Source organism: Hipposideros armiger, unplaced genomic scaffold (assembly GCF_001890085.2).
Source record: "Hipposideros armiger isolate ML-2016 unplaced genomic scaffold, ASM189008v1 scaffold_730, whole genome shotgun sequence".
Taxonomy (NCBI): Eukaryota; Metazoa; Chordata; class Mammalia; order Chiroptera; family Hipposideridae; genus Hipposideros; species Hipposideros armiger.
Window position 1 is genome coordinate 894,718 of NW_017732080.1, and position 17,961 is coordinate 912,678.

Consider the following 17,961-nt stretch of genomic DNA (forward strand, 5'->3'; position numbering starts at 1 on the left):
GACTTTAGCTTGAGTAAGTTATGTTAAAAGGTTTAGCATGATACTAGATAGATTTGTTATTTTAGCTATAAATTGCTAAGAAAGCCTCTTGAGTTTCATCAAGTAGGGGCTGATGATTATAGCTCTCATATCAATATAGTTAAACTTCAGCTATTTTGTCACAAAAAGAGGAGTAAGTTATCCCCAGGGAAGCCAGCCTCTGGGGAAACCCTGGCAGTAACATGGCCAAGTTGGCAGGTAGACAAAACGGAGCCTTTACAATCAAAGTGATCCCACTAATGGCTGAGATTTTTATCGACATGATGATGGTCTGGGTTTTTGCCCATTTTGTAGAAATTTAAGGTGCTTCATGCACTTTATCTCTCCACAAGGCAGAAATTGCTCCACTCAATATAGAGAAGCTATAATTCTGCCTCAAATTTGAATTGCACTTTATATTTACAAAGTACCATCTTGTGTTTAAAAATTATGTTTGGTATTTAAAACAAATATAGTGTATCTATTTCAGAGTAAGGTCAGAGATAAGATAATATCCTTCTATTTTTTATGATTTATCAAACTAATGGATAAAATTATACCTGTAATGTATTTACACAAAGCTAAGCAAATGGAAGACATTAGAAAATTTAAATCTTTCAGATGTTTGGTATCATGAAGGCAAGAATATTTGCTAAATTGGTAGATAATTTTTTTTTTTGTGCTAGAAGTTATTTAAATATGTCTGGCCTTAGAAATTAAAAGTACATACATTTATTTGAGGTTATTCTATAATTAAGAAAAAATGATAGCATGGTTTTCTTGTTTTCTTTGTCCTTCCTCCCCTGCTCACCAAAATTTAGTAACCTAGATGATCTGGTCCCCTAACTGTATAAGATACCACAGTTTGTAAAGACATAGTGTTATCGAACAGAAAGAGTTCATCCACCGGCCCTAGCAGAGCCAAACACTAAACACCAAGGATTGCAGTGGAGAAATATTGGCTATTTTATTATGAATGGCGCCACCCAGGAGAATGGGAAGCTAATGCTCAAAATCCTGAACTCCCCCATGGTGTGCAGGATGCAGATTCCATAGGGCAAAATCATAAGACACTGTGGGTTATGGGGTTTGGGGCTATGTTGGGAGCCGACTGGATGGAGGTGACGTAAGGGTAATGAATCATTTCTTCAGGTCTTGAGGACAGTTCTGAGGTCTGTCTGTCCCACCTCAAGGGAAAATAGCCAGGGGGTTGTTCCACTTTAGGGCTTAGGAGCTGAAACATAACTTAGGTCAAGATGTTATCTTGAGCCTGCAGAGGTTCAGACAGACCCTGAGACCATTAGTCAGGTCTGGGCTACTGTCTTCTGCTGCCTCGGGGGTTGCTGATTAACTGGGAAAAGGCCAGGTGTCTGAGGGGTACATATAGAGAGATATGAATTCTAGGGCTAGGATTTAAAACTAAATTTAATCAAAGTCATAAGGACCCCCAGTTTCAATTGTTTGTTTAGAATCAACTTCTTAATCAGCAAGGATAGGCATTTACATTTCGGAGCCTGTCTTTGTTGCAATTACATTCAAAAAGAAACACTGTAGTAGTTCTGTCTTTTATAACTTCAAAAGCAAGGGACTGAAAGGGCCTTTGTAATGAATATTTTGCTTGTTAACAATTTCATACCTTTTGTAAAATTTATTTGATTTAGAAAATCATTTTAATGCTCCATTTCAATTTGGAGACATATATATTGTTTCAAAATTTTTAGATTTCTATCCAGACAAACCTTGTTTTTGGAATATTGGTTTAATCTCCAATCTTCATTAATACATATGAAAGTTTAAAATTTATTATTATCTCAGGTAGGTACTGGTGAAAAGCTTTCCCTCTTTTTCATCCTTCTTTTACCATTATCGAATTTTTTATTTACTCATTTATTGAGCTCTTACTATGCCTCAGGTTTCTGTTAGGCTTGGAAGAGGGGACACACACTTAAATAAGACAAATTCTCTGCTGTAAAAGGGGCTTGAAAATAATGGTAATTTGAGATTTGGAATATGATGGTCTCCTGTAGGAATTATAAAGTGTGGGGTTTGGAGGAGGGAAATTTCAGTGAGTCACCCCATGTGATAAGAAGGAATCCTATAATGCAATTTGTGTTAAAATGCCAATTTGGTTCGAGTAAAGTTGACAGAAGGATGGGATAAGTTTGGTTATGTGAAGTCATGATAGGCTTTTTGTGGTGGGATTTGAACTGCACTCCCATAATTGGAGTAGATTTAATTAGAAACAAGGAACACAGAACTTTAGGAACAGCCTGGGCTGAGTTGCTGAGGCACAGGAGGGAGTGTGGCTTGGCTTGGATTGTGCAGGGATGTGGGGTATAAACATTAACAGGTAGGCTGGATCCAAATTATGGAGACCCTCAAATGTTTGGAGGGGATATTGCACTTATTTCATAAAGAATCAGGGAACCATGGGATATTATTAATTCAGAGCATGAGATTTATATGATAGCAGTGAATGTTCAGGAAGAATACTCTAATGGTAATGTATAGGATAATTTGGAACATGGAAGGGTGTGTTATAAATCTCTTGCAGTAGCCTTTGAGAGACATAAGGAGACCTAAGTAATGGAGACAGTATGAGGCTGGGAACAGGAAGACCTGAGTGTGAGTTCCAGCAATGCCACCACCTAGCCATGCGACCTTGTGTACATCCTATACTGTAATCTCTCTGAGTTTGAAAATCTTCATCAGTCAAATGGGGATAATGGCATCCATTTCATTGGGTGGTTTTGTGAATTAAATGAGATAATGATTAAGAATGATTTAACTCAGAAGGTCTGAGCCTTAAAACATTTGGTAGGAAGCTAGGAATGGTAGGAAGCTAGGATTATGTAGGATGGGGTTATTAACCCGTCAGTAGGGCAGTCCGCTGAGAGAGATGGCCAGTATTCTAAATGACCAATGACTTAGGTCTAAAAGGGCGTGGAGTTATCGATATGTGAGAGGATCAAATCTAGCAAGTGGGTCATAACAAGGATTTCTGATGGTGTAGTGACCCAACATTAAGTATGTGTCTGCGCCGTAGTTCCAAATCCTCAGGCCGTGGGACTAGGTCCCAGTCAACAACTGGGAAAGGGGATTCAGTATTCCCAAGACAAAAGCTAGGAGAATTCCAGGATCCTGCATTCATAAAAGAGCCACAATTCTTGTGCGGGAACCTGTAGTCCTAATTAGTGACTTAGAGTAGAAATCTAGTTGTTAAGGGGGAAACAGCACCCCTAATGGACCATATTTCCTCAGGGCTTATTTCAGGCACTGGGATTCTAGGTCTTTTGGGATAAAAGTAGGTCAAGAACCTTAAGGGAAATGACTAATGAACTCTCTGCCCTGGTCAGAACCTTGTTGGAGACAGGGTGGGGCTCAACCTCTAGTGTAAAACTGCTTTGCTAAGCCAGGCTCCGAAGGCTCTGAGAATACTAGCTGGCAACCATTAGTTGTTATTATTGTGATGGCAGGGAAACTGGAAATAGAAAGGTGAATTTGAGAAGCTTTGAAAAGTCAATAGAACCTGAAAGCTCACTGGATATATGATGAAAAGGACAGAGAAGGGGTCTCATGTAACTTGGGCGTTTATGCCCCTGACTAACATGAATAACTAGAAGCAGTGAGAGCGAAAGCTGTTTTGTACGGAGGGATGTGGAGTATTAGAGGACAAGTAGAAGGATGAGAGAGAGAGAGAGAGAGAGAGAGAGAGAGAGAGAGAGAGAGAGAGAGAGAGAGAGAGAGAATTGGGCAGAGGAAGAAATCCTGGAGGGGCAGTGTCCCTTAGGGCAATGGAGGCCCAGTGAAATGTTCAGGTCAGAAAATTCAGAATTTCAGCCACTGTTCCTCCTCTTATTCTTTCTCTTCCACCATGGCCCACAAACACAAGGAGTTTTGGTTTCTTGGATAGGTGAGTGCAGGACTTTTATTTGAAAATGAAATTTTATTCACACCAGTATAGGTCAGACTGACATGTGAGTACCACGTGGTTTCTGGTTCAATGTTTCGTAATGCAGTGCTGTGTTTGAAAACACCAAAAATTTGTAAAAACCAGGGTTGGTGAATAATATGGAAAGAATAAAGATCAAAATGCTCTGTGGAAACCAACCCCCCCTTCCTTTTTTTTTTTTTTTCCTAAAATCAAGACCATGGGATGTTTTCCCCTTTGCAATTATTTCCACTTTTTTTTTTTTAAATAGAGTATCTCAGAAAGTATTAAGCAGAAGAGATGAATCAGTGGTGAAGCTGGTTTTTATAAATAACCCTGATCCAAAAGAATTAAGAACACTGCATCCTAGGTGATGGCAGCTAATGCCAGAGTTCCCAAGTACTTAATGGGAAGGTACAGGAGCATAAATAGGAAGGGAATGATTGCGCATACGTGTCAGGCATTTAAATAACACTGTAATAGATTCCGTAATACATTTAAAATATTTTTGACATATATTCTAATAAGGCACTCCCTTCTAAATTCCAATGAACTAAGAAATACAAATAGAAAATCTGCCTTAGCTTACTCTTTTCATTTGCTGAAATTTTATAATGTTATCTTGACACCCATTGTCTCGTGCTATATTTGCATTTGTACCATAATTTTACTTAATACTGACATTATTCTCTTTCATTATCTGGTTGGGATTGTAGTTTAAGGAAATCAAATCCACTTTGAATAAATCATTACAGCTTTGTGATATTTTATGAGAAAACAAAACTGTGACATTGGGTTACATAGCCAAAATTAGTGCCAAATGTCTATTTCTTAATATTAATCTGTTGGGCTATAAACGGAAATGACTTTTAGAGGCTCACCTGTTCTTGAAAGTAAATTCAATTGAGTAGAAGGACAATGAAAAGGAAGATAAAATGATTAAGATTTATGACTAAATGTGCTATCAGTGTAAATTATAATGGGTGAGTGAATGATTTCTCAGTAAGATCTTATTTTTTCATCAAATATTGTAATTCCTAATTTATTCAGAAGCATTTATTGAATACCTGGTATGTTCAAGATACTTTTATGGGTATTGGGTGATAAAAATGGATGATTTTCTGAGCTCAGTTTTTAGGCATGTGTGTTTGCTGGTGAAATTAATAGAAAAACTGATAAATCTTTTTTTTTTTCTATTCTTGTTGCATACGGAAATATTTTATTTGACACTGGAGTTTTGAAAAATGAAATGGACCAAATATAGACTTTGAATGCCTGTCAGATCTATTTCATGTTTCAGTTAATAAAACATGAGAGTGGGCAAATAGGACTAATATGAAATAATATATACATCAGAGTGAAATGCATGTCAGGACTCAATTTCTTTAGGTTCTGAAACACGTAGTGCATTTATTATTACTCTGTTCCATAGTGTCTGTGCACTTTTTTTGGAAAGTCTATTTATCCTTTAAAAAAGCACTAAATGATTATTCTGAGTTTTTGCTAACCAAAAGAAAAGAAAAGGTAAAAAAAAGAGGCAGATAAGCTTTTGTTTCAAATCACAATTTAGTTTTGGCACATTACTATGTTGTCATGAGAAAGGAAGACCTGCTAATATGGTTTGTTAAAAAAAATGCAGTTGTGAGATGTAGAGGAACTTAAATGTCATTTGGGTTTTTTGTTCCACAATTTATGATATGGACACGTTTTCACCAACAGAATATATTCAGAACTACACATCTGTTAGGTTTGGAGCTGAGAGAAGTGGAAGGCAATGATTATAACTTATGTTCCTCCCTAGATGTCTCAGAGTAAAAGTTTGTTTAGAAATTTGCCACTTGTGCTTATACTACTTGCTTATACTTGCAAAGGAAGAGAGAATCCATATTTAGAAATGGGTCGGGCAGAACATGCTGAATTGAGCAACTGGTGTTTTGAAGCTCCAAGCATTTTTTAAAAACAAACTCAACTAAAACATGTGATTACAAATTACAATTGTTTTTTATTGAAGTATTACCTCTTAGAGGAAAATATATTTGGTAGGATGTTTGGTAGCTAGAGAGAAAGTAAAAATTACATCTCTGTATATTGAAAGGTAAAAGGCAAACAAGAAAAGATTGTGAGAAACATCTTTCCAGCTGTTTTAGCTGCTTATTTTATGCACATGTGGCTAGTTACTAAAGCTTCATTTTGTTGGGAACTTTAGAATTAATGCTGTGCAGTGATTTTTCCTTATGAGATTTAAACTTGGAATCCTTCATTTTTGGGATGAGCTCCTATAGTGCTTAAAGCTGCTCAATGAGTCAGAAAAACAGTGCTTGCATTGGAGACATTATTATTATCCTTACTGATATTTCTTGACATGCTATATGTCATGGAAATTAGCAGTTTAGATCTGTTAAGAACACACCTAGGGTGCTTGTAAATTGTCTGTAATGTTCTGTTGTAGGTAGTATTATATACCCAAATTCAGTGTTAGAACATTATTGCTGTGATGAACATTTTGAATTTTTAATAAAGTTTTAAAAATGTTAGAGATGTTAGGATATCATTGAATTTAAATGTCGGGAGATAACCTATTTTGAGGGGAACATTCTTATTATTTAGAATTGACCTTAAAAAATGAGATCAGGAAGGAAACCACTCAGTGAGAGTCAATATCCTTTTTCTCTTTTCACAAATCCTGTCTAAATTAGCCCTTTTTTCAAATAAGATGCATATTTTAAATTTATGTTTGTTTTTTTTTGTTTGTTTCTTTTTCTTTAAAAAAGTTTTCTTGCATCTGACTCAATGCCTTATGGCTGCCATTACCATGATTACCAAAATTCAAATAATCTAAATAAGTTTTCCTTTCATTGTGTTTAACTGAAGATGGGACTTGATTAATTCAAGTAGCTGCTTATTAAGCTTTATATTTTTTTATATGCTTACCTATTCAGTGTTACATACCCCATTGATTTATCTTATAGTCAAAATTCTCATGGTTTTTATTAGAAAGTTCTACATTTACTTTTCAATTCAGTAAGCATTCATTGAGCAGCTGCTGTTTATAATTTATTGTGTGTTATATACTTTTTATATTAAGATTTGTTTTGAATATGTGGTATTATTCATTAAAAAAGTATTTACCAATTGCCTAACCACTGCACTGTACACCTAAAACTAATATAAAATAATATTGAATGTCAACTATAATTAAAAAAAAATATATATATATATATATATGTCTATACACATATATGTATGTTTGTAGTCACGGGATGTAAAGTACAGCATAGGGAATATGATCAGTGGTATTGTAATAGCTATGTATGGTGTCAGATGGGTAGTAGACTTGGGGTTATCACTGTGCAGGGTGTAAATGTCTAATCATTATGTTATGGACACCTGAGACGAATAATCAAAAAAAGTATTTACTGAGTTTCTTCTGGAATGAGCCCCATTCTATGTGCCATTAGAGTATCCTTCCTATTGTCATTAAGAAATTGGAAAAAATATGGATTTGGAAATCTGTCTTGGCTTATATTAGTTGTAGGAAATTATATATATATATATGGCTGGATGCTTATCTTCAACTCATAAGGCCTAGCTATTTCTCCCAAATTGAACATAAATTTCAAAGACATCATAGGTCTTAAATAATATATTAGTTTGATTGAGGTATAATTGACATATAAAATTATGTTAGTTTCAGGTATACAACATAATGATTCAGTATTTGTATATATTGCAAAACGGTATCAATAACACTGGTTAACATCAGTCCCCATCAATTTTTTTTCTTGTAACTAGGAATTTCCTGAATAATATTTTGACTTCATCTCATCTTAACTAGTTCCATGCTAAATTTCATCTTGGTTATGTCCTAACTACAATTCTCCACTACTGAATCCCATTTCATCTTAAATGCCAGAAGAAAAAATCCATAGCTATATCCATTGTATGCATTTTCAGGCTATAATATGGCTTTTGCTACTTTTTACATGTCTTGTATTTGTTATTACATGTTTCCATTATGTAAATATGTCCAGGAACTTATAAGCTCTCAATCAAAATATGCTTTCATATGTATTTTCAAGTCTGTAATAGAGAACAATTCAAGTTAAGGCTCTCCCAAAACTCATACCTTCTGATGCTATCTGGTATTTCTGCTATAGCTGGTTCCCTGAAAAAAAAAAATATTGTCACTTTACCTAGTTACTATTCAGTGGTTACACAGATCTGATTGGAACCCTACAGACAAACAAGATAAGAAATCACTTTGTAACCAGTGGGGTTCTTACAAGACTTGTGTCTCTGATTGAGCTGTGGTCCTCTGCTCCTGTACATCCCTGCCTCCCAAAACCTTGCCAGTTCTGGCTCCAGAGTGCATGTCTGCCACTTGTTACCCAGTATACAAATTGGGCCCACAGTGAGATCCTGCAATGTGACCACATGACACTAGATGTAGACTCAATCCAAATTAATGTGGAACATGCCTGGGGTCTAGAGTGAAACACCATTTTGATACAACATTCAAGTTGGGCCTCAGAGAAGGGGCAACACAGTGGGATCTACTTTCATCTCCTGCCAAACATCTGTAATCTCTGGGGAGTCAGGGGGCAGTACGGTCAGAGCTGTCTCCTCAGGCTGCATCTGGACTTAACTGCGAACCAAAAACTAACACAGAGGGAGGCAGAAATAGCCTGCTTTTATTCTAAATACACCCACCTTGCCAAATAGAGAAATTCCGTGAAATTAGTGTTTACAGTGTTCACTGAAGTCTTCTGATTATCTGAATGGTACAAATAATGTATCAAGATTGTATACAGCCAGTTAGAAGCAACAGAAAATAAGTAATTAAAATTTGGAAAGGTGAATGACATTGTTCCACCTGAAATTGTATCCCAAACAAGTTGGACGATGGGAAATACCTGGATTTTAACTTTCTCATGTTAATATATGGTAGGCTTTTAACTACACATTTTAAAAGAGTCATTCAAGATAAATACATTTTAAATAGGACTCAAAGTTTTGATGATGAGGACAGTGACTGTTGTTATAGAGATTAAATATTTAAAAGCATTTTACATATTTTATTCACAGTTTGGGACAACATGTTGGAAGGTTGAATTTTTACACAAAGTACTAGAATTTAGAATTCCAGTTACCAGAGGGTAAGGGGGGAGGGGGTAGTAGATGAGGGTAAAGGGGATCAAATATATGGTGATGGAAGGAGAACTGACTCTGGGTGGTGAGCACACAATGTGATATATAGATGATGTATTACAGAATTGTATGCTTGAAACCTATATAATTTTCCTAACCATTGTCACCCCAATGAATTTTAATTAGAAAAAAAGAATTCCATGTATTTTAACATCTTTTCTAGTATAAATTTTCACTGGCTTGTAATTACAAGTTTTGCAGATGGTCTTGTATATACCAACGGCTTCTCTGTCTAGACTCTTAGAAGTTCACACCTTTGTCTCCTACCCAACCTGTGCCCTGTGGGTGCAACTGTAGGTTAAAAAGGCTTAAAGACCCTGTGGTTCACAAACGTAGGCGGGAAAGAAACTAAGAAACAGAAAAACAGAGAACAGACCTCCTTCGGACACACATGTGGGCAGGCATCATTTTCCGATGTTGGCATCCCATTTTAGAAAACATGTTCCCGCATGCCGCTTGCATTTCTTGCTTTACTAATGGTCAAGTTGCCTGAATTTCCATGGCTAAAAAAATCCTCTTGATGTTCCCTAGATATAATCCTCTCTAGGTTCTTTGAAGGATCATGAGTTCACATATTCCCATACACATATTGGTATGTGGTATGAATGAGTTCATGAAATGAGAATAGTCGCATTGAAATGGACTATTTTCAGAGGTAGGGCAAACCCTGGGTAGTGATTGTGTTTCATAAAGAAGTGTCCCTGTGAGACAGGGGTTGGGGAGCGACAAAGGCTAACTTATTCTCAAGTCAGCTTCACATCCTGAACAAAATAGAGAAGAAACCAAGCAATATAAAAAACCCCCAAACTTCTGCCTCCTAGTTCTAAATGTCTATCCTGTTCCCAGGACTCAGGGAAGTTCTACAGTTTTTGAACTATGAAAACTAAATGCCACTGATGTCATTACTTTTATGAAAAAAATATGTTCTAAGGTCTAATACCAAATTAATTTTTCTAAACACAGTTTGATGTTAGTTTTCCACGTGCTTGCTGCGTTCCCAAACAAGAGTTAGGAACTCTGCTAGCCTGTTGTACTAGTATGGCTTCTCTTGTCTTTTAGGTTTTGGGTGATGCTGAGAAATAAGAAGTATTAATAAATGTTTTATTTGTATAAAATAACTTTGAGATAGAAAGCAGTAATAAAGTAAGACAATAGAGAAAAAAATAAAAAGAGAGAGGGCCCTATGCATGTGTGTATCCTACATACTACTAATTCATAGGATGACCTAAAATTTTGATTTATTCAAAGTCAGTGGTATTGGGAATTTTGAAAACAAAACTCTAAAATCTCCAACAAATAATAGTCAAAGGTTAGTGACACACATTCGAAGAGAAGGAATAAGCTAGATTTTAGATTGTTTTTGATATTATAAAGGGAGTCCAGGCAAAACAGGCAGATAGATTTCAATAGTTTGTTAGTAGTTAGGATTTATAATGGTTAGATGGTCAAAAGCATGGAGGCTGGTAGAGTTCACTGGTTATAAGAATGGACTTTGAACTCAATCAAACCTGAGGAGATCTGGCTCTGCTATTTAAAAATTAGTTGTTCTAGGACAACTTTTAAAAACCCCTGTAAGGCCCAGTTTCCTCATCTATAAAATGGGTATAAAATAGTATGTATTCATAAGACTTGGGAGGATTAACTGAAGCAATTCAGATAAAGTGCGTAGCACAGTCCCTGGAACATAAGTGCCCAACAAATGATAATTATTATTACCATTGTTAGAAATTCATTTGAATTTGTGACTACTGATGTTTGTACTAAATTTAGAAAGTTTGACTTTTGTCATCCATATTAATATTTGAGGATTTAAAAATAAGGATTAGGTAATAATGTCATATTATTTGCATTTTAAATATTCTTTAATGCTAATATCACTTTTTGAGTGAACTGATGATTTTGAGTGAACAGATGCTTCAACAGTTAACTTTTTTTCATGGTGAGCATCAAGTTCTTTGACAATTTATATACTGGAGGTGCCAAAATAAATGTAAACAGGTGGACACTTTGGTCAATGTTGCTCAAGCAGTAGTTCGCCGTAATCAGAAGTGTCTGGATGCTGATGGTAACCACTTTGAGCACCTCTTGTCATTACAGAAGTCAAACGTGACTTGTAGTCATCTTTTGTTATTGGTATATATTGAGCATTACAATTCTAATACAGTTTTTCTTTCTTAAAATGTGTATACATTTTATTCCAAAATCTCAAATGATGCTATTTTCATTTAGAGTGTACATGACTTAAAATGCCCTAGTTTTATTAATAACGTTTGGCTTGTCTTTATATTTAGTCTGTAGTGCAATTAGCTCTCTCTAAGGTCAACTAAAGCTGACCTTTAGTGGAAACTATTTTCTGTTTCTATTGAGATATAGTGAAGACAGATGGCAACACATATTTGAAGAAACATCCTTACAAGATCCTCTGTTGTACAAATGATAAAATTAGAGGGTATGAAAGATAATACATCATTTATCGTAGATGGGACACCTGATCCAATGTTCCAACAATCAATAACAGTATTTAATTTGGTAAAAATTAACCAGAGTATTTAAAATATTTGTCTCTTTCTGTCAGTTGGCATTTAGTGATGACAATTTTAATATAATAGACTCATTTTGATATCTTGAACATTTGAACTTGTGCAATTACTTGATGAGAATAGATTATGAACTATTTTGTTTATAGAACTGATTGTTTAAAAATTTAATTATGTCAACTTTTTGCATGCAAACTAAATATTTTGACTTCTAGTTGTTGTTTTAATAAAAGAACATGGTAAACTCTTAGATGGAAAAACCAAAATTAGAAAAAATATTATTTTCTAAAAATTCTTGCACTTTCTTTTTTCTCTTCTCTCCCCATAACATTCCTTCTTTCTCTCTCTGGTTATTTTTCATTTGGAAATGGTTTGGGTGAACTTAGTTTCAAATTATGGTTCTGGATTTCCAACATTCACAAGTTACCGAAGGACTAGGTATTTTTTCTATAAATTAACTTTCTTTTGCCTCGTCTTAGTCCTAATATGATTGTTGCTTTTCTTCCTAGATAGACATTCTTACTATTCTCATTAATTCATGCACTCAATCTATGTTACCTATGCGTTTATTGGTTGTACTGCACGTAGAAAACAATGGGCAAACCCCGAAAGGGTTGTTCAGTAATAGGATCCTATTTCTATACTCAGAGGGTTTGTCTTCTAATAGAATAGGTGATTCATCCACTCAAATCATATGATATATGGTCCAAAGAAATAAAAAAAATTAAAATAAACTTTAGAGAAGGGCAGGCAATATTCTGTGGGGAATTCGACAAGTTTGCATCAGATGGTGATGCCAATTACATGACTCATGGTCTAAACTGCTTGCCTTTCAATAAATGTGTTACCTGAATCACTCTCAATTCAATACTATCATTTCTATGAAACTCATTTTTTTAAAATAATTAAGTGCAAATATTAAGCAATGTAAATGTATTCTTTTGTATAAATGTATATTATATAAGTTACTGCACGATATAACCAACCTTTAGTTATTCTTAATTTTTGAATAATGTAACTTGATTTTTAAAATCTCAGACTTGAGTACAACATAAATTGCCTAATGATTCTTAACTTTTTCTATAAAATCAAAATACCTTACAGGGGATTACCAGGGTTTGGTGACAGTGATGTAGATCATCAGTAGCCCTTGAAGGTGTTGTTCTCCACCTTTGGGAGAGGTCCAGAAGGAGAGTTGCTCATTTGATCTTGCTACTGGAACTATCATTTTAAAAATGTTTTGATAGAGTACATCAAATTAAAAGTGTAATCAATATTTGGGTTGTTGGAAAAGTCATGACGTATTTTGTCTATGTTTTTCAAAGATCATTTTTTTATATAAAGAACAAAGTCAATCAATGGTATATTGCCCGTTTTGTTTGATAACCTTTTGCCATCTTTCAGTGAGCTTCATAATTCCTCGTTCATAGAAGGACCTGTCTTTATTTGCGAAAAACTGAACAAGGTGCTGATTTACAGCCTCATCTGAATTAAGCATTATACCATGCAAGGAGTTTTGAAGAGAGCGAAACAAGTGGAAGTCTGATGGCGCAAGGTCAAGCGAATATGGTGGGTGTGGCAACACATCCCATGGAAGCTCCAATAATTTTTGATGGGTGATCAAACTTGTGTATAGTCTCGCGTTGTCACGATGGAGCACAACTCCTTTACAATTAACAAGCTCTGGACATTTCTGGATGATGGATTCATTCAAACTGTCCAATTGCCAACAGTACACATTCGAATTGATTATTTGATTCCTTGGCAGGAGCTCGAAAAACACAACACCTTTAAAATCTCACCACACTGAGAGCATAACCTTCTTCTGATGAATGTCTGCTTTCGATGTCGTTTGAGGCGAATCATCATGTCAGAACCAAGACCGTTTGCAAACCACATTGTTGTAAACAATCCACTTCTCATCACCAGTTATCAGTTGCTTCAAAAAAGGATTGTTTTCCTCACGTTTAATGAGCATATTGCAGATGTTTATACACGCTGTCAAATGAACTTCTTTGAGTTCATGCGAACCCAAATATCGAGCTTGCTTATGTATCCCAGCTTCTTCAGGTGGTCATGAACACTTAAATGATGGATGTTCAATGTTTCTGCAATCCCTCGTGTTGTGTCACACGGGTTTGACTTGATCAATGCCTTTGTTTTGTCGTCATCAACCTCAGTGGGCCTTTTTGACTGAGGAGCATTGTTGAGATCAAAATCACCAGCACGGAATTTTGTGAACCATTGTTGGCACTGACGTTCTTGTAGAGCATTGTCACTGTAACCTTTTTGCAACTTTTCACTAGCTTCATGTGTGTTCTTTTCTTTATGGACATAAAACAGTAAAATATGGCAAAAATGCAGTTTGGTCTTCCATCTTCAACTTTTTGTAAAATCTCCAAAACTCAACCAAATCGCTCAATTTTTTTTTAAGAATGAAGCTAGAACTGTCAAATGACATAGCAATAACATAGATGCAAATGACTCTAGTACTTCCAGAAATGAACTAGTGCTATCTGTTGCAAACATGCGTCATGACTTTTCTGAGGACCCAGTACACACATTTGTCTCAAATATTCTGAGATCTGATTAAATTATGACCAATATTGGTATGACAGAGGAAACCAACATAATTTCAGAAGTTCACACAGATCATGATGTATATTCTTTGATATGGCCTGTAGAAAATCTCTTTGTAATTTCTTGATTTACCTTATTCTAAGGAATTTAAAAAAATGATTTCTATCTCCAATAGATTCAATCTTTAAACCTCTCTTATATTTTCCCTGGATGCTTGAAACGTTTTTCAATGATGCTAACAGCGGTGTGGCTAAAAACTAATAGAGATTCTACACATAATGATGCAGTCAGCCTCCTTAATAGGAACTGTTTTAAAATAAATTTCCTTCAGAACCACTAGCAGACAAATAGATTTGGGGGCTTTGTGCTTATCTTTGAACTTCCAGTTTGGTAGCTCAACTGTTCTCACTTTTATCTCAGATCAGCCAAAGCTGAAGCTATAAAGTCCCTACCCCCTTTTGTTAGTCAGAACCTTTATAGCAGCAGTTGTCAACCTTTCACAGGGGTCGCCTAAGACCATCGGAAGACACATATTTTTGATGGTCTTAGGAACCGAGACACTGCTCCTCTATCCGTCTCCAGGCCCACATGCAGATATGCCTACATACGAGTACCCGGCGACCCCTGTGAAAGGGTCGTTCGACCGCCAAAGGGATCGCGACCCAGAGGTTGAGAACCGCTGCTTTATAGCTTCATATTCCTTTAGCAAAACTTTTCTATTCTGTTCCCTTTATAGTCTTGTTATCTGAATTATGTCAAAATGTTTAAAGATGTTAGTGATTTGAAATACTTCCCCTCCAAGAGGGCACATTAACCTTTGACAATAGTCTTCAATTCTTCCTTCAATTCTTAATTGAACAATGGTACTCACTCCTTAGAGGAGTGAGTGTTGATTATAAGAGATCAAATAGCAGACCCAGAGGAGATGTCTGGGTACCAAAAGGTTTTTGGCTGCCCATAGAATCTTTTTGGTCATTTCTGAATTTAAATAGACCTTATCCAGAATGTCTAGATATATTTTTTACTATATTTGTTTCCTAATCATTAAAGCTTCAATCACTATGTGAAAAGTCGAGTCATGGTGAAACAATCTGAAAACCCATTCAGCGATGCGTACTCAGCAATAAAAATTCCCTGATTTAACCCAGCTGATTTTTAGAGCCTGACAATTTATATTTCCACTGTTATTGAAGAAAGCACCGAAAGCATTATTGCCTGCTACTGTCCTTCCTTCCTCTTCTAGTTATGAGCAGGAGATGCTAGAAACACTGTCTGTGAATCATCTGTCTTTAGCTGCCATCAAGGAAGGAATGTCTTTCAGAGATCATCTGGAATTTGACTTTGATAATGTCGTGCAGAGCAGTTCCAAAAATAAAGGCGGGATTGTCGTATCCTTACGGAACAGCTTGTTTCATCATTGTTGTTTTTCTCATGTAGCCGTGTGCCTTGTTTGGTGGTTTCTGTTTCTCAAACGAGCTAAGAAGAGCCGTTCTGTTTCTGTGCTGTGGGAATGCAGGAGTAAAGAGTCTGTGTTTTTGAGAATAATGTTTGGCTCAGACAAGGAGCCTATGTTCTGCAAGCGTAATGTCTGATGCGTCTGAGGAGTATTATATAGCATCCATGGGCATTGAAGCTAAGCAACCGGATGGAAATACCACGGTCAAATAGAGTAGTGTTTATTTATCGGTATTGGATCGAAACTCTTACTAGAAAATATTAAATTAGAATATGTAAACAGGAAGTCTGATTTGCTATCTTGTTTTTGCCTGATGGGTAAAGTCAGCACTGATGTTTGGGCTCTCGGGAAATTTTAGTTATCTTTTTGTAGCTGAGGCTACTGGGCTTTGAGGGAACACCCACTTTAGCTGTGCTTATCTGTATTTACTCTAATCAAATAAGGATGGATTCCTACAGAATGTAGTCTTAGAATATATGCTGAAAGACAACACAGAAATTTCCTAATAGCTTGGTAGCTGTATATGTGATAGTTAATAGATTTTCTCTGCCATCTGTTGAAGTTCAGGGGAGGACCTCAAGATTATTAGTAGTCTCATAATTCACATCACATGTTATAATTTACTTCCATATCTTGATCTTCTTTATTTCCTTTTCAGATACTAGCTCAGTCATGCACTGAAATCCTGGAATTGCAGCCCTCAAGTGTCTGTGTGGGGGGTAAGTGGTTAGAATTTAAAAATACCATGTAAGAAAATGTATTTTTTTCCTAGTTAAAATATATGATTTGAAGCTCATGTTGGAAAGAGGATAGCAAAATTAACTTTTTTGGCATCTTTTCCTGTAAGAATTTTTAAATAATTCCTTGAAATATTTCTATTTTAAATTCAAATTTTAAGATTGGAGTGTTATTTTAAATAATGAACATATTGTGTGACAGGCTTTTAGAATCTTCTGTATATTTAGTTCATGTTTGAGACCTTTCCTATGACAAGTAAAATAAAATATGCATTTTTTTAAATTTTATCTGATGATATAAACAGTCATGTATCTGTAGACTTTGAGCTCCATGCTTTGATGACCTGGCCCAAGTACAGTATCGGCTAGTTGAAGGCCTGCAAGGAAGGGACTTACGGCTGAATGGCAGGAAGGAAGCAGGTGGCTTCATCAGCTGGTGCTAAGAACAGATTCAGGCTTTAACACTTCCAAGTCATCCTTACCTAAAGAGAGTGGGATTCTCTTTGGTCTAGGCTATTTCTTCTTCAAGTCTGACCTGGAGTTCATTTTAACCTGACTTGACTTAGAGAAGCAAAAATATTGGGTCTTGTGAGGGAGGAAATGTGCCATGTAATTTACCACAGAGCCTTCCAGCTGCAGGACATGGTATTATAATAGTTCTGCTTCTTTTAATCTCTTTAATTAATGATGATTGAGATATTTAAGAGAAATAGGGCAGTCTGGCATCCCAGCAGTTTTATAGTCCCTGGTTCACAGATGGGAAAACTGAGGCAGAGATAAGCTCAGTATTTGCTAATAGGAATTATTCTACTACTAGACCCTTGTCTATGACTCTAAAGCTCATATTCTTGTTCCTTTTTCTGTGTCATATTTTAAGTTTACCTGCATTTCACTTTAACTTACAAGTAAAGTCCCTTTTATAAAACACTCCATGGAGAGTGGCATGACAGTATTTTCTTGTATAGTTAATTACTACATATGTGTTAGATTGTGTTAGATAGGGGGTGTTTGAGAGGATGGAGACAGTTAATACAACATCTTGTAGCTAAGCAGCAAATATTTATTTGCCAATCAAAATATTTGATGAGTTAACTTTTCTTCTAGCATATTTCACTCTCTAACATTTAGTGGCTGCTCCTATATAGATAGAGTACAATAAGTTAAATCAACTTTCTTTAGCAACTGGCTACAGATTATGAATAATGCAAAATTCATCACCCCTGACGAGTTATAAATTTGTATGCAACAGAAAATGAAACTGGGATTGGTAACGTGCAGAAGCTGTTAGAGAAGAACTCTGTATGGAGTGTCATAGATTAAAGAAAATACAACACATGACTGTTCTAAGAACCAAAGCACAGAAATAATTTTCTTTACATTCCCATACCTCAATTCCTGAAAGTAGAGAAAAACAAAAATGTTTCTTTTTTGATGATTCTCTCCTAAGGATAGAATTTGGGAAGTTTGTATGGTATCTGTCTGGGAATGGCTGTT

At 35.7% G+C, this 17,961-nt stretch overlaps 1 protein-coding gene across 1 annotated transcript in view; it reads left to right on the top strand.

Annotated features, from left to right (window-relative positions):
- Nucleotides 1-17,961, top strand: part of ANTXR2 (ANTXR cell adhesion molecule 2) — a 98,258-nt gene that overhangs the window by 23,632 nt on the left and 56,665 nt on the right. Inside the window, exon 8 of the mRNA XM_019627428.1 lies at nt 16,389-16,449. Within this exon, the coding sequence (XP_019482973.1) occupies nt 16,389-16,449 (61 nt within the window). The remainder of the gene's footprint in view (nt 1-16,388; nt 16,450-17,961) is intronic.